This window comes from Chrysemys picta, unplaced genomic scaffold, assembly GCF_011386835.1.
Source record: "Chrysemys picta bellii isolate R12L10 unplaced genomic scaffold, ASM1138683v2 scaf641, whole genome shotgun sequence".
NCBI lineage: Eukaryota > Metazoa > Chordata > Testudines > Emydidae > Chrysemys > Chrysemys picta.
The window spans coordinates 1-18,813 of NW_027053348.1; the positions used below are offsets into that span (position 1 = coordinate 1).

At 57.4% G+C, this 18,813-nt stretch overlaps 2 protein-coding genes and 1 long non-coding RNA gene across 3 annotated transcripts; all 3 read left to right on the plus strand.

Moving 5' to 3' along the window:
* The first annotated feature begins 5,075 nt into the window (after positions 1–5,075).
* LOC135979087 (maestro heat-like repeat-containing protein family member 1) lies at positions 5,076–7,147 on the plus strand. The gene is made up of 6 exons (XM_065579669.1): positions 5,076–5,108; positions 5,226–5,321; positions 5,817–5,921; positions 6,040–6,166; positions 6,573–6,667; positions 6,903–7,147. The coding sequence occupies exons 1-6, from the start codon at positions 5,076–5,078 to the stop codon at positions 7,116–7,118; spliced, it is 672 nt and encodes a 223-aa protein (XP_065435741.1). The 3' UTR covers positions 7,119–7,147.
* A 3,390-nt stretch (positions 7,148–10,537) lies between these two features.
* Positions 10,538–12,074, plus strand: LOC135979088 (protein maestro-like). Its single transcript, XM_065579670.1, has 4 exons — positions 10,538–10,673; positions 11,019–11,174; positions 11,358–11,540; positions 11,898–12,074. The coding sequence occupies exons 1-4, from the start codon at positions 10,647–10,649 to the stop codon at positions 12,072–12,074; spliced, it is 543 nt and encodes a 180-aa protein (XP_065435742.1). The 5' UTR covers positions 10,538–10,646.
* Positions 12,075–12,672: 598 nt separating this feature from the next.
* Positions 12,673–18,063, plus strand: LOC135979089 (uncharacterized). The gene is made up of 4 exons (XR_010596410.1): positions 12,673–13,030; positions 13,305–13,374; positions 14,086–14,145; positions 15,289–18,063. It is a non-coding gene; the product is annotated as an uncharacterized LOC135979089 (long non-coding RNA).
* Positions 18,064–18,813: the final 750 nt, after the last annotated feature.

Consider the following 18,813-nt stretch of genomic DNA (forward strand, 5'->3'; position numbering starts at 1 on the left):
CCAGGGGCAGCTCACAAGGATTCACAAGCATTAGGAGATCCGTAGGGGGTGACAGTGCACGCTCCCTCTTCCCCTCCCCTCCCAGCTGTGGTGGGTTCCTGGCTGGAGCTATTGAAAGGACCAGTTTCTTGGCCCCTCTCGGTTGTAACTGGCTCTTCTTTCCCTGGCAGTTCCTGGAAGACCTTCTCTTTTTCATCTCGGACCACACCTGGCTGGGTTGTTTCATCACTAGTATCAGGCGCCAGCTGGCCTACGGTGATAAGCGGCCCGGTGACAAGGTCAGTGACCTGGAAGGAATTGGGGTTCAGTGCCTAGTTCAGAACAGCAGTCGCTAACCAGGGGCAGCTTGGGGTCAGTGAAACAGACAACTATACCCAGTGGGCTCTGTGTATGCCCCAATGCATCCCGCATGATGGTGTCTCTTTCACAGAGCTTTCTCTACAAGTGCTGGGGCACCGTGATGATGTTTTTTCCAGCAGAGAGCATCAAGCCCCAGCTATGGCTTCTGGTGGAGATGGTCGATTTCCGAGAAGAAGAGGAAAGAGAGGTGAGGTCTTTGCTCCTCCACTGTCAAGTGATCCCTCATTCTTTGTCAATCCCCTGATGCTACATGTGTATGTTCTGCCTTGGACAAGGTCCAGTGGATTGAAAAGATCTTCCTTATACCCATGCCCATGGCAATGACTTTGAGAGCCCATCTTGGCCCCTTGGCTTGTTGCTCAGCATTCCCAACCTCCATCTTTCTGTCTCTCAGGGATTCGCCCGAGCGCTTGGGCTGTGTGCCAGGCAACAGCTAGATGAGATTTTTGCCATCCTGGAGCACTGGGAAGAGTTTGTCAGCAGGGTGCAGCTCCAGCCTTCTGCCGGTGGCTCTCTGGAGGTACGGTCCCACCTAGCATCTCTGTTCTTTCATCCATCCCTTCACCAGCCTTTGCAGGTAAAGGGACCTGCCAGGGAGGACCCTGCTTCCCAGAAGCCTGTTCAGCGAAGAGCTGAATTTCCAAGCAGTGGCTCAGCCTCCGTGCAGGGAGCCCTTTCCTTACTCCTCCGTGGAGTTGCAATCACAGCACAATGGGGTGGATCCAGGGGGGAAGGTGGGTCCTGTTGTCTAAGCTCTCCAGGATATCTCCTGGGGAGCTCAGACATGCTCCATGCAGCCCCATAAACAAGGCTCAGAGAGGGCCCAAAAGACACTGCCAAGCCATCAGCTCCCGCTGACACATTTCTAGCAGAAGAGACCCTTTGTCTTCCCCTGAACTGGGCTATTTCACAGACCTTCCTGGCAGACTCACCAGGGCTGGCATGTCTGACATTAACCTGCATCCCCCCTTCCCCTGCACCACCACCACCACCTTCCCAGTAACTCTCTGGGCCAGTGCAATCCACTGTAGTGCCAGTGACATCTCTGGAGCTAGGCTGAATTAAAGCAGCTGCTAGTGCGTCCCCTTCGGCTGCCGGGTCACCTCAACCACCCAATCCTGGGGAGCCTGGAAGGGCCTCGGAGTCCAGGAAATTCAGCTCAGCAGAGTAGCCTTTGGTTGCTAAGCCGGCTGGGTGAAAAATCCTCCCCTGGCCCCATTTGTAAGTTAGGAGCAGCTGGAGGCCATCCCTTCTCCTCACTCTTTCCTTTGCAATTCTCAGGAGCCAGCTTCCATCGAGCAGCTGAGAAGCCTTCTGCTCCTCACCTATGGGCACGTGGTCCACTCAGGCCCCACGGACCTCATCCTAGAGACCATAGGCTTCAATATCCTGGCTCCCATGCGACAACATTATTTTCTGAGCCCACACGTAAGTCAGAGCCCTCCCTTGTCCGCCCACACAGCACCTACCTGGGCTATGCACAGCAGCACAGAGCTATGTCTTTGCATAAACTCAGCTCAGAGGGCTGGCCCTTTGCCCCAGGAGGGACAGGAGACATGGGAACAGCACCATTCTCTGTGACTGCCCCATCTCAATTAGCTTCTCTGATTCCAGGCCCGTGGAAGCTAATGGAAGGACTCCTATCTGGGCCTTGTTAGAGTGTAACTGAGCATCACTTGGTGCTATTGTCCCAGAGACGACTGTACCCTGTTTGGTACCTCTAGGCTTGTGCTGCACTCACGGATCAGAAGATAAAGATTTAGGGCCTTTTTCCCCACACACTGCCGTCAATGGTGTAGCTGGACACAAAAGGCGCACAGGGGGATTCAGGCCCCTAGCCTGGTTGACAGGCTCTGGTGCTGAAGGGGGATTTTTGAGATAACTCTAGGTTGTTTTCTTGCCATCGGAGGTTTGAGGCCAACGTTCAGTCCTACGCTGGTTACAATGCCCCTATGTGCGTCCCAGAGAAAAGGAGAGGGGATGCTACTTTGGTTTAACTAAATGTTCTCTTTGGAGAACGGATGCCTTGGTAGGGAGAGCCCAGCCAACTGCAGAGAGCAGCAGATTCCTGTCCCAGATCGGCCAATTACGACCTGATTGTCAGGGGAGCTGAGCAGCCCCAGGGCCCACTGACAGCTCTGGGAACTGAAAGTGCTCAGCACCTCTGGGAATCAGCCCATTCCTTGTATTCATCTCCAGAGATATTCCCCTAGGCCAGGGGTTCTCAAACTGGGGGTCGGGACCCCTCCGGGGGTCACGAGGTCATTACATGGGGGGGTCGCGAGTTGTTAACCTCCACCCCAAACCCCACTTGCCTCCAGCACTTATAATGGTGTTAAATATATTAGAGAGGGTGTTTAATTTATTAGGGGGGTCACACCCAGAGGCTTGCTGTGTGAAAGGGTCATCAGTAAAAATAGTTGGAGACCCACAGCTCTAGGGAATGCAAAGATGTTCCACTCGGCAAGCCAGGTCCTTTCCCTTAGGGCATGAGGGCAATCCCGCCTAGGACAGCAGCTCCCTTGTAGAGACTCGCCCTGTAGCCTTGTGTCTCAGCTCTCTATTGCCTGTGGCTGTTTCCTCATTGTTCTCTCCCCCTCCTGCCTGTGAGCCCAGGACCCACTGGTGAGATCTGCTTTTCTGAGAAGCCTCGCGCTGGTGGGTGAAGCTGTCACCCAAGTGAGCAGGATTCCCTTGGTGAGCCAGGACACATACACCGTACTGTCCCCCCTGCTGGTGAGTGAGCACGCTTGGGTCCTGGGAGGGGTCCCTAGGGCAGATGCACGTGCCACAGTCTCTGGCGTTTAAAGGCCATGTGCTGTGTTTGCGACCCGGTGCCCAGGGTTCTACATTGTGCACTGCAAACCCAGTGCTGATGCCAGATTCTTCTGGTGCGATTCCAGCCCAAGGAATTAAATGACACTATTTTCCATTAGCGGATTCATGCTGCTTACACCTGGGACCATTCCCCATCCCACTTCTCAGAGATCTGCCTGGCAGCCAGAAAGCGCCCTGGGGATTAACTCCAAGGGTTTTCACTCCGGGACATGATCCTGAGGAGTTAAGAGGCGCAGCCCTCCCTTGGTTTGCAGGAAAATATTTGACCTCAGCTGTTCAGGACTCTAATGCTCCCCGTCACAAAATCGCCTCTGCCCAGATCCCCCTTCCCTGCTCCGTGGCAGATGCTGAAGTTTCCAGATGTGCCGTCAGGAATGGCGAAATAGGGGCTCTGGTGAATGTCTCCTGCATTCTGGCCACATGGCCGCTCCCAGGCCATCTTCCCAGCTCCGTGCCCCAGTGCACTGCACGCTGGGGCTGAGGGTCGGTGGGGGCGTCAAACTACATTTGGAGATTCCACGTCTTGCTGAGGAACCGGGCTCCCCCAAATTCTTTTGCCTTTGACTCTCTGCTTTGTGCTGCAGGAGATGCTCAGAGGCAAGGACCGGGCCCGGCTGCAGAGCCCCGATCACCAGCATGCCCTGCTGGCCATCTCATACATAGGGTACGTCCATGGGGCCTGACTCAGCTGCGGAGCCCAGCAGCCGGGGAGGGGCAGATGGAGGGAGAGGAAGTGGGGGAGGGAGGAGCTGCAATAAGAACCGGAGGATATTTCTCCCTGGTGGCTCAGTAACGAGCCATATCCTCCTCGGGCTCCGGGTCTCTTTATCCAGCCCCCATCTCTGCGTCTTGCCTGGTAAGAGGGAGCCCCTCCCGTCAGCATGAAGTGCTGTGAATGGGTGCAGCCGCAGAGCAGGGCCCAGGATCAGCCCCGGAGAGCAGCTTCCCCAGCAGAGCCCCTGCCGGGCCCAGGGGGCAAAGGCATCTCCAGACAGGACCATTCCCTAGGCGGTGGCTCTGCTGGAGATGCCCCCTGGAGCTCTGCTGCTAAGGGAGGGAGCTGTCCCTCGAGCCATCAAACTCAACCTGACTCATGCCAGGACCTGTCTCCGGTCTAATGGCCCCGTCTGCTCCGTTCCTTCCACTCAGGAAATTTGAGCCTCGCCTGTCTAAGGAACAGGAGGCTGAGACCATCGGGACTTGTATCGCCAGCGCCATGATTCAGCGCCCAGTACTGGCGAAGCTGAGAGGGACTGAGGTGGCAAAAAGCTCCACTCTCCGGGCAGAGGTTAGTGAGGCATGGACAAAGCTGCAGCTTCCACCTGCCTCCTTGGCTGGGAAACTCAGCCACCCCCCTGCTGAGTAGCTGGACCCTGGCCCGATGCAGAGAGCTGCGTGTCCAGCCGAATCCAGCCCCTTGGTTTATTTTCCAAAGGGCTGGTGACAAGTGGCTACGCAGTTAACTCTGCAGTGGGGTTGGCAGGGAGAACAGCTGTAGAGGTGAGTGTCTGTGAGACTGTATAGAATTACCCTGGATTCTTGGCACAGAGAGCTAGAAGCTACCCCCGTTTACACCAGCTGAGGCTCTGGCCCAGAGCGTTAAATAGCATTTGGTGCAGAGGGAGCAAAGCATAGATTCGGGACAGCCACACGGCCAGGCCATGACTCGCCCTGCCACAGAAACAGAGATTGGCTGGAGCGGGATGAACAGCTCAGCCCTTGGGGAGCCAGCGGGGTGTTGGGGGGCAGCTGGGGCCCCTCCAGAGCGGGAGGGAGGAGGCCTTCCCTCCAGAGCCCAGCTCAGTACATGTGTTGGGGAGCCCAGGTGGGAGGAAGGATTGTTTGGGGAAGGGCAGCCCGTGGTCCAGGTGAGACCCATGTCTATGTGCAGGGGGATCAGTATCACCTGGGTAAAGGGACCCCGAATACCAACAGCACCTGGCTCCAGACGGGGGGATTCACTCGTCCCCCTGCCTCGTGCACCCCACCTCCCTTGTTATTTACTTCCCTGCTTCTCTCTGCTCCAGTCTCTCCAAGAACTGCCCTGGGAGGGCCTGGATCTTGTGCTGCAGACATTCCTGGAGCAGCACCTGACCCCCACCACGCTACTGCATCTCTTTCTGGTATGATGGGGCGGGGGGAGGGGCCCATTCGCACTGGCCATCTGGGGATGGGCCGGCTGGTCAGGTTCTACCCGAACCACAAGAGGGAAGGCTCCAGTTGATCCCGAGGGGGCTGAGCAGGCCTCCCAGCTGCGATGAACTAGCCAGTCCCCCTGGGGCATACACCCAACCCTGGGATCCAGCAAGACAATCCTAGTCCTGCTCCAGGGTGTCACTTTGGCCTCCTACATTTGGCCTGGAGCCCCTGTTCCCCTGCAGGAAACAGCCCCGAGACCCTACAGGATCAATGGGGAGAATCCTCAAAGCGCTGAGCCCAAGACCCTCAGACCTGTGCCAACGCCCCCCAGACAGGAGAGGAGCGCTGAGTTCCAGTGTCCGGAAGTGGAGGAGAAGAGGTTAAATGCTCCATGTCCTCTCCCTGCTGGGGCGGGAAGCAGGTTCTGGAGGTCGCCCCGGCATTGCTGCCGCTCACAGGACTTTCTCCCTGCTCCCCAGCACTTGCAGCCATGGATCTGCTCTCCCCGGGCCCAGGAGAGGAGCCGAGCTGTGAGAGCCAGCGCCCGGCTCTTCATGTTCTACCGCTTCAAAGCCATCACCGAGGTAAGCAGCGCAGATCCTGCTGCCCCCCCCCCCAGCACTCACGGGAAGTGGGGGGAATACAGACAGAGCTGGGCTCGTCCCGACCTATGCCCTCAATTTCTGTTTGGTGGCCCATTAGGACCTGAAACCCATGGTAGAGCAGGGCTACATGGCCGGGCTGCTGACAAGCCAGGCCTTCGATGCTCAGGAGGCCACCAGATACTGGGCATCTCAGGCTCTCTACTGGCTCTTCACGCCTTGCAAAGGTAAGATAGAGCGGAAGCAGTCGCCACTTCTCAGCCTTCACAGCCCCGGCCATTACCTAGCGAGCAGGGCTGCAGAGAGAACATGGCGCCTTCATCGCAGCCCTGACCAGAGGGACACAAAGCAGAAGTGGGTTGGTACCTCCCGGGCTGACCTGGCATCTGCCCTTCACCAGGTGCCTGGGACCATCTGGGACCTCCCCTGATCCCACCCCAGCCCCAACACACCTTCTACATCAGGGTGAAGAGTGGGCAGTTGGCCCAGAAGCCAGCTGAGAGCTCACCCTAGCTGGTCGTTCCCAGCTGCGGCTGGAGTCTGGCTCTTTGGCACCTCTGATCTGGCTCGAAGGGGAGGGGGAAGAATCCGGCCCTGAGAGCTCTGCCTGAGCACTGCTGGTTTCTTGTGCAGCTGTCGTGTACACCAAGACAGGGGCAGTGGTGAGCGTGCTGAGCAAGACGCAGAAGGATGCCAGCTGCAGAGAGAACCCTGTCCATGTTGCTATGGTGAGTAAAAGACTGTGGCTGGAGAGACAGACACACACATGGGAAAGGGGGGTTATTGGCTCCTTCCCTCGATGAGGAGCCGGCAGATGGAAATTCCTGGGTATGGGCTCCAGTGCCCACTCACATAGCCCTGGGCAAAGGCTGCCAGTGCCTCTGTCCCCATTCCCCGAAGAGCAAACCCACCTCCCCGGGCCGGGGCTCGCTGCTCACACTCGGCCTGTGCCTTTCCCTGCAGCTCATCGCGAAGCACCTGCAGTCGAGTGACCTCATGCCCTTCAGCTTCACCCTGCTGTTGGGCCTGCTGGAGAAGGAGGAGTGTGCAGACCAGCTGGCGAGCGTCATGGAGGCGGTGCTGAGAGAGCAAGAATCAGAGCTGCAGGGCCAAGTAATGGCTGGGCATTGGAGGCACCATGCTGACATCTCGGGCAGCTCCATCTTGCCCCGTGCCTAGAATTCCTGGGGCACGAGGGAGGATGTGGAGGGGAGACATCCCTTCTCACCATCATTGATCAATGGGACCCATCCATGCCCTGTCTGGAAGGGGGCCGCTGGGCACGGCCCTGTAATGGTTTTCAGGCTTTGATCCCAGGAGTCTGGTTTGCCCAGCTCACTCCCTGGGAAATGTGCCCTATCTCCAGACCCATCCCCCAGCTGGAGGAACAGAGCCTGCGGTGGGGTCCCCCGTGTCCACTGACTCTTTGCCCAGTGGGCATGGATTGACGTACAGGATGGAAATGCATCCCAGACGCTTAGACCCCACTCTGGTGCTGAAGCAGCCCAGGCATGTTGTCACAAGGGGAGGTACAGCCGGGATATCCGGGGGGTGGGGTGTCACTGGGCAGCGGGATTGGGACCCTTAGTTCTACGGTGCTGGATCACGGGTGGGGGTTTCAAGGTACCGAACCCAGAACCCCCCTCGGCTCAGTCACTCGCTAGGAGAGTTTATCCATGGCCTCCGCCGGGCCATGTGACCGCTGCCTTGTTTCTGAGCCTGCCCAGTTCCTCCTGGCCCTTGCCTGCCACCCACCCACAGCGGGGGTAGGGTCTCAGCCCCTGCTTTGCCTCCGCAGGTACAGGATCTCCAGGCGGCTCTTTCCTACACACTGAGCCCACCCCGGGGGGGGCGGCTGAGTGAAGGGACGAGAGACATTCTCCACCTACTGGCCAGACAACACACCAAGGCCGCGGTCAGCATCCTCCTGAAGATGCCCTGGCCTTACAAACGGTGAGCGCCAGCCCCAGGGAAAGGATAGAACACCCCACTCCGGCCTCCAAGCCCCCCCTTAATGGGATCACTCCACAGCACCACGGTTACATGCAGCACAGACCCTCCCCTTGCACACAGGCCCCCAGGGAACAGCCCTGCCCCGGCATAGCCTCCCTGTCCCTTGGAGGGCTCCGTGTGCTCTGGGAACCCCGGCTCAGGGCTCCCCCAGCTGAGCTATTCCAAACACAGCTGTCACCCTCCCCCACTTCGTTCTGTGCACTGCTAACCAGTCCACCCCATCCCGGTTCGGCTGTGCAATGGCTTGGCTGGCTGGAGGCCAGAACAGTCTTCCAGCCCCCACTCCCCCCCATCACTACACAGACCAGGAGAGATCCCATGTGAGCAGGGTCACCTCCTCTGTCAGCATGGCCCCCCACTCCCGGCAGGGCATCCCTCCAGGCTGAGGCAGGAGAGGGGCCAATCTAACTGCATTGCCCCCACAGACGCCCCTACACTGAGCATGTCCCCGCAGGGGCACCCCCTCCCTGCAGCTGGGAAATGCCCTCTCCCCCCTGGAATCCCAGCCTGGTATCTTCCCCATCACCGCACGCTTTTAGACGTCTCATCCCACCCCTAGAGCCTGGTCTTCTCCGATTCACCAGCCTGCCAGGTTCCCCTGGGCCAGCAGCGCCTTCCCTGCATCCTGCCCAGAACCAACAAGCACAGAGCCCATTTTACAGCCTTCTCCAAACCCCGCACCCCAGAGCCATGGCGTGGCCAGAACTGGAGCCTTGTTCCTCCTGAAACCCCCACACTCTGCCCCATGGGAAAGGAGCTCCTGCTCTCCTTGGCCACAGCTCCCACTCTGTGCCCCCCCCCCCCCAGTTCAGGAGATCCAGCCCAGCACCTAGCCCTAACCCCTCCCAAGGGTGGGCACCTCCTCACACCAGCCCCCACCCCTGAGCCCAGAGTCACTGCTTTCCCCCATGGGGGCTCTAACCCCAGCCCTTCTGGTTCCCATCAGGAGAAGGCAGCAAGGGAGGGAGGGGGCCCCCAAGCTGGGAGAAGTGAGTCTGGCCACGTCCACCCATCCCTTTCTGTAACACAGCGCCCCCTGGCAGTGCCCGGGCAGGAGGGTATGAACCCCTTAGGACTGGACAGTGCCTGAAGGGCCTTGAGGTCACCCACCAGCAGGCTCAACCTGCTGCTTCTGGCCCGTCACCCCTCGGAGGGCATCATCCCTGGTGTGTACCAACTGGTCCCGTCCTCTGTGTGAATTCCTTACCTGCCGTCCCTCTGTCCGTCACAGCCCCGCCAAGGCCATCTGGAGATTCCTAGGTGCAGACCCCATGCTGACCAGGGAGGTATTGCACATCCTGCTGGACGACAGCCCAGAGAAAGGCCGGGCTAACCGTGGGCAGACCCAGGACAGGAGCTGCCCCCAGCCAGCCCGGCTGCCCCCGGCGGTAAGTTCCCATCGCTGGCATTCAGCCCTCTTTCCCGGCTGCATTCTGCGCAGGGCCACGGTCTTCTGACTGTATCTTTTCCCTTCCAGACCACATGCGGCCTGTGGGAGCTGATCGGGGCCTTGGGGCAAGCGGACACGCTGGAGGGACGTGAGGACGACCTGTTCGCCTCTTGCTTCCTCGCCATCGCCTGCCCCCCGGCACGGCACCTCTCGGGAGCCCAGCAGGACTTGCCCAGTGACACCAGTCCACGCAGGTAATGTGTGGGGCCAATGGATCCCAGCACCCACGCAGTGTCTGGGCTAGCCCCTAGGAGGGGGAAGCTTCCTTCTTGGACCTTCATTGTCCAGGGACCCCCGACACCTTCGGGGGACCGAGGGTTCAGATCAGCCAGGCTTCTCGTGCTTAGGAGCGGGCAGAACTGCCCCCGGATACTCAGGGAGCCAGAGAGCTCCTCAGAGTGGGCAGCTCAGCAGGGTGATGAGGGAGCTGAGCCGGGGGCGGGGGGAGGGGGAGCAGAGCTGGGGAGCAGGGCAGAGCTGGCTGCTGTCTCTATTTACTGTCTACTTTGAAGGCTTTGGGACAGGCCCGGCCTGTCACTGAGCCACTTCACCCCTTTTCTGCAGTGGGCCCTGGGGGGCAGGGCTCAGGGCAGCAGGGCATTCAGGGGGGCACTGCATGTCCTTTTCTCCCCAGGGTCAGTTTCCTGGGCGGGGCGGGGAGGGGCAATTTTCACATCTTTGGAGGAGAGCGAAGGTCACATCTGCAGACACTCCCCCCTGCCCCCACAGTTGCGGGGTGAGAACCAAAGGCAGAAGTGGGGCAGCTTCTAGGCTCACCCTGATCCCTTCAGTGCTGCAGCAAGGGAGTCCTGCCCGCCCCCACCCCGCCCAGAGAGCAGGAATCCCTGCATCACCATCTCCTGCCTCCTTCTCTTCCCAGCATGGCCGTGCAGGCCCTGGCGCGGGTGCTGCGCCTCAGGGGCAGTCAGACAGCTGTGGAGCTAATGGACCAGGAGCGAGGCTGGCAGCTGCTGGAGGAGGCCCAGCCCGAGGGGTTCACTCTCCTTAGCAGGTGAGGACAGAGGCTGGAGGAGTCACGTTCTCGCTCTGGAGCCCAGTGGGGCAGAGATGGGAGGGGGTGGCCGGGACCGGGCCGGATTCCGGCATGTGCAGGGTTGTCATGCACACGTCAACACGAACTCTTGTTCTCCCCCAGGGCCATAGTGACCCACCCAAACCTGGCTCTGAAGAGCATCCCAAAGCTTCTTCTTCCCAGCCTCCAGGCCAGCCAGGAGGGTGAACGCATGGCCTGCACCGCCCTGTTCGCAGAGGTGAGCCTGGAAGACCAGGGGGGAGGGTTAGCCAGGCCCAGAAGCTGATGGAACAGGGGGCCAATAGCTGGTCAGCCAATGAGAGATGGTCCCGGTGGTGTATTGCTTGTAAATTAATCCCTCTGCTGGGGGCTCTGTGGAGGGATTTGGGAGCACCCCACTGGAAGCAGAGGGAGCGTTCTGCCCTGCACATGTCACTTCTGTTAAGCTCAGCTGAAGCCAGCCCCTCGTGAACAGCAGTCGGTACGGATCTATGTCACCTCCTGGCCCCTGATCATACTCCCTTCCCCTTGCTCCTCCTGGCCTCACCCAGCCCTCTCTGACAGCTCCTTTCGGTCCCTTTAGTTCCTCGGCAGCCCCCTGCTGATGGAGAATGAGCCCAAGGCGATGCGGAAGCAGGTTGTGAAGGCCATGCTGCAGCGGACAGAAGACAGCAACATCCACGTTCGAGGCAGAGCGCTGCACGGCCTCAGGAACGCAGTGACCGAGTTCCCGGACAAGGTGGGTCTGGAATGGCAGGAGACTAGGCAGAGAGGGCTGGGTAGGAAGCGCCTGGTTCCCCTTCTCCCCAGCCTGTGGCTCCTATGGAGCAGACTAGGCTGTAGGCTGACTTGCCCGGACTCTGGTTACACTCAGGCTGACAGAGCGTTGCTCACCGAGCGGCGTCCAACCCCTTCTCCGCAGGTCAGGAAAAAGCGAGACAAGATCCTGGAGAGTTTTGTCCGCGCCGTGTGCGAATGCTGCGACCCCCGCACCGTTCTGGAAGCCATGGAAGGGCTCTGCTGGATGCTGCGGGACCCCAAGGCGCCTCTGAAGGCTCACGTCGCCGTCCCACTGGCCCTGCAGGCGAGAACGTTCTTTGAGGATGTAAGTACCAAGCAGGGCAGGCCCCATGGCGCTATAGGGCACCCCACAGGGGAAGGTGCTCAGGATCTGCCTTCCCGTGGAGGGGGCTCAGTGTCCGATGCTGGCACATTTCTGGATTTGTGGGGCAGCTCAGCTCCTCTGCTAGGGGAGGCAGGGATGCAATCATTCTTGGGCCCTGGACCCACAATTGTTCAGCAGCCCTGGGGCCCAGCAGCAAAGAGGGGAGTTTGCAGAGAATTGTCCTGTCGTTTGAACTAGCTGAAACCTCTCCGGGCTCCGCAGCTGCCAGGCTGATTCCCAAAGCATGTGAGGGCCTGAGCCTGTCCCCTCTAACCACCCTGCGCCCCCTGTCTGCAGGAGACCAGCGGCCTGAGGCGGGCCTCCATGGAGCTCTTTGGCCACCTCAGCAAATTTGTTTCCAAGAAGTCATCCCTCTTTGGGGCTGAGGTGGAGAAGAGCATGGGGACACTGCTCATCCACCTACAGGACGGGGACCCCCTGGTGGCCCAGGTGAGTGCAGCTGAGGGCTCATAGGGGCAGGGGTGGCTGGGGGCATTCTAACAACATGGCAAGGGAGGTGCAAACTCCCCCCTCCAAGCCCCAGATCTCCTCAGTGCTGCCCTGTGGCACCCAGGACCCCCCACTAATCCAGCCCTCCTCCACCCCACACAGAGCTCTGCCAGCCCTCAGAGTGTAGCTGTGGGGTAGATCTGTGGGGTTTCCTTCTCCTCCTCCATTCCCCACAGGCACCTCCAGCCTCCCTGCCCAGCCAGCCTCTCCACGGCTGTGGCTCCATTTTACAGCCTGCCCTGTTTAGTGGCCAGGTCCAGGTCTATCTCTGGCCCCTAGCAAGTGACCTAACCCAAGCAGGGCCACAGGGAAGGGCAGGTCGCTGAGGCCGATTGAGTCTCCATTGTTGCTGCCCTGCCCTCACTTCTGTGCTAGCTCCTGTCTGGGAATGACCAGCCTCCTGCAGCAATCCCACCACCACCCCCGCCCCAGCCGAGTAGCAGCCCCCGATAGTGCCTGGGATTGAGGGGAGGCCAAGTACATTGGTCACTGGGCAGTGCTGTTAACCGCCCACCGGGGACCCACAGGGAATGGCCCCTTCCCTGTTCCAGGAGTGTACCTCCCCGGCCCCAGCACTCGGGCCTGGCTCCCCTCAACCCAGCCAAGCTGGAGATGGGGGCTGTGGGGGCCTGGGGAACAACCGTCAGGCCAGAGGAGGTTCTGCAAAGAGGTGGCTCCTTGCTGCTCCGGCACAGCGGAGTCTCCCCAAGCCACACAGAGCCTGCGAGTTGGCAGCCCATTGCGCTCAGGGACTCAACCAGTTTCCTTCTCGCCCTCTCTGGCAGGCGTGCAGGGTGGCATTGCTGCAGTGCGCACCCTTCCTCAGCTACCAGCCCCTGCGTACGCTCGTGCGGAGCCAGCTAGCCGAGGGGGCGGCCCCTGCCATCCCCGCCTTCCTGAGCGAAGCCTGCAGGATCCTGGTGAGTGAGCTCTGGGGTGTGGGCCCTGCAGGACAGGGGGCTGGGAGGACCTAAGCACACAGGGAGCTTTCCTGCTCCAGGGAGCCCCCTCACTGACTCAGCCCCATCCCCCACCCTTGAGGATGGCTCCTGTACAAGTCATCTCTGTCCCATGGGAGGAATCAAGGGGGAGAGGGCTCTGACAGCCAGGGGTTCCTCACCTGCCTACCAGGCAGCTCCCCTCAGCCTGGGGAGGATGTGTGGCTTGGGACTAACTGGGTTCTTGGCTTCCCAGCTCCAGGACTGCCCAGGGAGACTGAGCAAGAAGGCTGCCCTGAGAGCAGCAGCTGCCCAGCAGCTGATAGGTAAGAAAAGAGCTGGAGCTCTTCTTCCTATTATCCCTCCCTGCCCCATGAGTCCGGGGCCCAGCACCACATGCACACTCCTAACAGGGGGGAGGGGCTGGCCTCCGTTGTCCACACACAACCAAACCCAACTCCCCCTCCATCCACTCCTTCCCATCTCCCTGGGACAAAAGGGGAACCAAGACTCCCTGCAGCCAGATGCGGGAGGGCTCTGCGGCCAGAGGGTCTCCTCTGCCCTGGCCCTGGGCAAGCCCGGCACCTGCAGCAGGAGCAGGCCCGAGGGAGAGATCCTGCCTCCCAAAGGTCTCACCCTGGTTCCCCCGCACCCCACCCCGCACCAGGCACTGGCCCCAGCCAGGTCCCCCTGCAGCCTGTACAGGGAGGGCAGAGATTCACAGGAAGCCCCAGCCCTGCCCACCCCAGCTACCACCAGCCATTCAGGCAAAGAGCCAGGGCAGCAGCTCTGCCACACTGTGCTTCACACCAACTCCCAGTGGGGCTTGTGTGCACAACACCTCTCCTGGACTTTGTGGGGCACGAGGCCAAAGGCAAAATGATCCCAATAATCTTGGGGACTGACTCTCCACCCAGCTCCTTCCCCTCCTCTGCCCGGATGGATTGGGGGTGGGGGGCACCTTGAAAGACAGAAATCCAAGCGGTGGCTGGTGCCCTGCATGCTGTTAAATAACCAGGCCCGCCTGCCTCCCCTAGGATACATGATGGACAATTGAAGCCAGAGAAGAGCAGGAGGCTTGGACCGCCCACCCTGCTGTGAGTCACGGCTGAGGAGTATTGCTGTGCTGGGAGGAGGGGCGGGGAGAAATCGGGGCAGGGTTCTAGGGTCGGGGGCGGCAGCAGCCACATCGCACGGTGGCTGGGAGCCAGAACCCAGTTGGAGTGACCTGCAGAGCGTAGGAGCAGGGAGAAAACCCTTGGGGCTGGTTCTGGGGTATCTTCTCCACGGCTATAGTTTGAAACTCCCTGCCCTGTGGGGTGTTCCCATCCTGGCCCAGGCAGGAGCCATGGCTGGTCAGCAGGGTCTGGGAGTCAGAAGTGAGTCGTACCTGGCAGGCAGGGGGCAGTGGCAAGCAGAGAGGGGGTGGACTCCACAAGAGGGAGGGAAACCACCTCCTATGGGAGACCCGGCTGCTGGAGGAGACTTTTCCCCCTAATCCCTCACCAGCCGCGGTGCCGCGGGCAGGGACTCTGAGCAGCCCCAGCCAAGGGCGAGGCCGGGGGTTCCTCTGAGCCTCATTTGGTGCTAACTCTGCAGAACCCAGCCTGGATTGCTGCCTGCCCCCTGCAAGTGGCAGCTCCAAGAGCCCCTGCACGCACGGAGCAGCTGACACCACCCCACCCCACCCCAGCCCCAGCTATGCTTATGGGGATATGAAATTCTACCTCTGAGTCTCCCTGCCTTCAACAGCTGATCATGCCCCAAAGGGCTGCACCAGAGCTGAGGAAACAGAGCCAGGTGCTGCGGAAACACATCCCAGGGCTGGAGTGTACAGTCCAACCCCTCCCCCGCATCACGGGCATTCGTTCTGTCAGAGGCTGACCCTGCCAGCTGCTCACTAGGCAGAACCCAGCCAGGTGCTGAGCAGACTCTCCTAGGCCTGGTGCTTAAATACCTGGAGAGGCTGCAGTCAGCCCAAGAAGGGTGGGCAGGGGGTGGCGTAGAGTCGCAGGCTGAACTGCAGGCCGCAAGCAGACCCAGCGTCACTTCTCACAGCCCCAATCCACTGAGCAAGAGGGGAATAAGGCTGCTGCAGCCAGAATTTCCTTCACTCCAGTAAACTCCTCTCCCCACATTTCCTGACACCCTCCCTATTTACAACCAATGCAGTTGGCTGCTTTTTAAAGATAAGTGCATGTTGCAAACTCATGTTTTGTTATCCATTTCCTTCTTTGCAGACAAAGATTCAGGCGGAGAGAAATTCCGGCATAGTTCTTCCCGCAGGTCTAGCTACTTAGATGCTCTGCTCACACAGGCAGGCTGATCATATGGGCTGGACCACGGTGCTGTGTGGATGAGGGAAGCCTATGGAAGGTGGGGTGTAAAACAGCAGCTGACGTAGCCTAGATGGGCGCATACTCACTGAAGATGCTCAGACCAAACTTGGGTCAGGATGCAATGCTGAAACAGTCCAGCAGAGGGAGCCACCGCAGGAGTAATGGGCAGGCTGCCAGTAGATGTCCCCATATAGGGAAGAGAGCACTTGCAGAGACCTGTGAGAAAGCAGGAGGATACCCAGGTTACTGCCTTGCAGAGTTCCAGAAGGGAGGGGTCTCTCTCACCAAGATCTACCCGAGCTCTGATCTCTAGGGCAGGAGCCTTTTATTTGGCTCCACAGGCCTCACTCATACACCTGCCAACCAAGCAAGGTTTTCGAGCTCAGTTTGCACCATACAGAATGAACGGGTGGTCAGACTCACTCACCTCTAGGGCGCCCTTTTTGTATGTCTAGGACTTTTCCGTCTTCTCCTCCTCCACTGAGGGGAAGAGGATGGAAGCTCCAGCTCTTGAATTGGGCTATTAGGGACACACACTGATCACCAGTGACTTATTAGGGAACTAAATAGGGAACCCGGGAGACAAGGGTATTTCCCCGACTTGCCTATGGTGGAGAAACATTAAGATTCAGGTCCCAGGAGTCCAGAACCTCTCGAGTTTGCCCTCTGCAATCCGTTATCTCTGGATGGAGCCTAACAGAAAAACAAGAGATTAGTGGCCAAGGGCACAGAGGGCTGCCACGTATACCCACCGGGAACCAAGGCTCAGGAGAAAAGGCTAGTGGCCTGCCAAGCAGCAGCAGTCAGGCTTGGCCTTCTCTGGCCCCTCAACAAATCTTCCCCAGAACCTCTGAGCTACATGCAGGCTGCCCGGAGGGTATCGCTCAGTGAGAATTCACCTCTGGCAGGCAGCCCTATCAAGAGGGGGCGGGATCAAAATTACATGAGCCCAGGATGAGCTTCCTCTCTTGGACAGTAGAGCTGGGCAACCTGCTGCAGAGGCGAACGCTGCAAATCCAAAAAAACATCATCGTCATGTTCAGCCTCACCTCCACGAGCAGACGCCTGGCATGTAATCAAGGCTCCATTTTGTCCTCATCCAAAACCTGAAATCAAACTCTTACCTTCTCAACATTAAAGACAGTGATAGATGTCCTTGTTGTGTAAACAGGCAGAGAGGTTATGCAACTTGGGCGGAAACAGGCACTCAAATACTGCACTGATGGGGGCCTTATAAAGATGTAGACAGATGATAAGTAGCATCTTTATATAGGAGATCCTTGAACAATGCACCAAGCTATTGGACTCAAAGCAAGAACGAACTTCTCTTCTTCACCTCTCAGTAGGAGAGCTCAGGGAAGAGAAGAGTGAAGCCACAGCTCGTATCGAATCTGCTCTTCAGCAGACTACACGCTGCACATCAGACGTACAGCAGCAGTGTTGGTGAATTAATCTAGTACAGTGGTTCCCAAACTGGGGTTTGCGAAATGTTACAGGTTGTCCGCGGGGAAAAAATTCCCTAATGGCGGACAGAGCTGTCCCTAGGGACCCCGGGCAGCATGGGGCCAGCAGCCCGGAGCCCCTGGACGTCCAAGAGCGAAGCAGATCAAAGCAAGCATCTCTATCACACTGAGATTTAAACTTCAAAACTCCTTATAAGAAATGCAAAGGGAGGTGGATATTTTTTCCTGTTTTTAAAATTAAACAGGCAGCTAATATTGTTTTTAAAATTATTAGGAAGAACAAGTTTAAGCTTTGTTGTAACATGCGTTGTTTGTCTGGACTGCTCAAGACCTCAATGCTTGTGTAGAAGGAACTCTTAAGTTGACTTCTTAAATACCTTCATCAAGGAGTATCAGGTGTGAAACAGCATGAAACGTAGGAGCCTTGTTTTATAACAGAATTATTCAAAGTGATACAAGCTATGAAAGTAAGATCTTGGAAGAGTGTTGCCGTTTTCATAATGTAATAAAATACTGTAATGATAAATAATAATTAATAATGAAGTGTGCAATAAGCTTGTCATCAAAACAAATTTTATATTTCCCAGATTACTGTTTTTATAATTTATACTCAGGTAAAGGAGAAAATCCCTGGCAATATTTATTTTGAGGAAGGGGTTCGCGAGACTTGACATTTTAGTGAAAGGGGTTTTGTCATAACTATAAAGGGAAGGGTAATAGCCCTCCTGTGTACAATACTATAAAATCCCTCCTGGCCAGAGACTTCAAAATCCTTTTACCTGTAAAGGGTTAAGAAGCTCAGGTAACCTGGTTGACACCTGACCCAAAGGATCAATAAGGGAACAAGATTCTTTCAAATCTTGGTGGGAGAAAGGCTTTTGTTTGTGCTCTTTGTTTTTGGGGGGAGTTCGCTCTTGGGACTAAAAGGGACCAGACATCAATCTATGCTCTCCAAATCTTTCTGAACAAGTCTCTCATATTTCAAACTTGTAAGTACAGCCAGGCAAGGCGTATTAGTTTTATCTTTGTTTTCCCAACTAGTAAATGTACCTTTTGCTAAGGTGTTTACCTCTGTTTGCTGTAACTTTGAACCTAAGGCTAGAGGGGGTCCCTCTGGGCTCATTAAGTTTGATTACCCTGTAAAGTTATTTTCCATCCTGAGTTTACAGAGATGATTTAGACCTTTTTCTTTAATTAAAAGCCTTTTTTAATAACCTGATTGATTTTTCCTTGTTTTTAGATCCAAGGGGATTGGATCTGGATCTACCAGGAGTTGGTGGGAGAAAGGATGGGGGGTGGGGGGTGGTTAATTTCTCCTTGTTTTAAGATCCAAGGGGTTGGATCTATGTTCACCAGGGAGTTGGTGGAAGAGTCTCTCAAGGCTACCCAGGGAAGGGAGTTAGCCCATTGGGAGTGGTGGCAGGGGACCATGTACTTCCAACAGATTCTCTACTACCTGTGACAATGCGGTTCTGGCGGAACCCAACTGAGAGTGCCAACTCAGGACAAATTGCTCAAATAGGGCAGTTACAGGCCAAGGCTGGGTTTTTTCCATCTGGTTGAGCTTTTCCACCTCTAAGGCAAACCAAACCAGCCAGACTAAGAGGACTTCGGTCTCACCCCACTGGCTAACCGCAAGTCTCACAAGCAATCTCCTTAGACACTCCAGTTTCCCAGTATTACCACCAGTGCCACTCGTTATGGGGACAAATGGTTATGAAAACCAATACCCCAGTAAAAGAAAAAGGTTCTCCTGATCCCAAAGGACCAAGCCCCAGACCCAGGTCAATATACAAATCAGATCTTACCCACAAATCACGCTGTTGCCAATCCTTCAGAATCTAAAATCTAAAGGTTTATTCATAAAAGGAAAAAGATAGAGATGAGAGTTAGACTTGGTTAAATGGAATCAATTACATACAGTAATGGCAAAGTTCTTGGTTCAGGCTTGCAGCAGCGATGG

Bases quoted from the DNA above. Each gene is read 5' to 3' on its own strand.
- LOC135979087 (XM_065579669.1), top strand. From the start codon at position 5,076: ATGTCTATGTGCAGGGGGATCAGTATCACCTGG. The intron at 5,922-6,039 runs GTAAGCAGCGCA...GTGGCCCATTAG, and splicing joins GCTTCAAAGCCATCACCGAG to GACCTGAAACCCATGGTAGA. The intron at 6,668-6,902 runs GTGAGTAAAAGA...CTTTCCCTGCAG, and splicing joins ACCCTGTCCATGTTGCTATG to CTCATCGCGAAGCACCTGCA.
- LOC135979088 (XM_065579670.1), top strand. From the start codon at position 10,647: ATGGCCTGCACCGCCCTGTTCGCAGAG. The intron at 10,674-11,018 runs GTGAGCCTGGAA...CGGTCCCTTTAG, and splicing joins GCACCGCCCTGTTCGCAGAG to TTCCTCGGCAGCCCCCTGCT. The intron at 11,175-11,357 runs GTGGGTCTGGAA...CCTTCTCCGCAG, and splicing joins TGACCGAGTTCCCGGACAAG to GTCAGGAAAAAGCGAGACAA.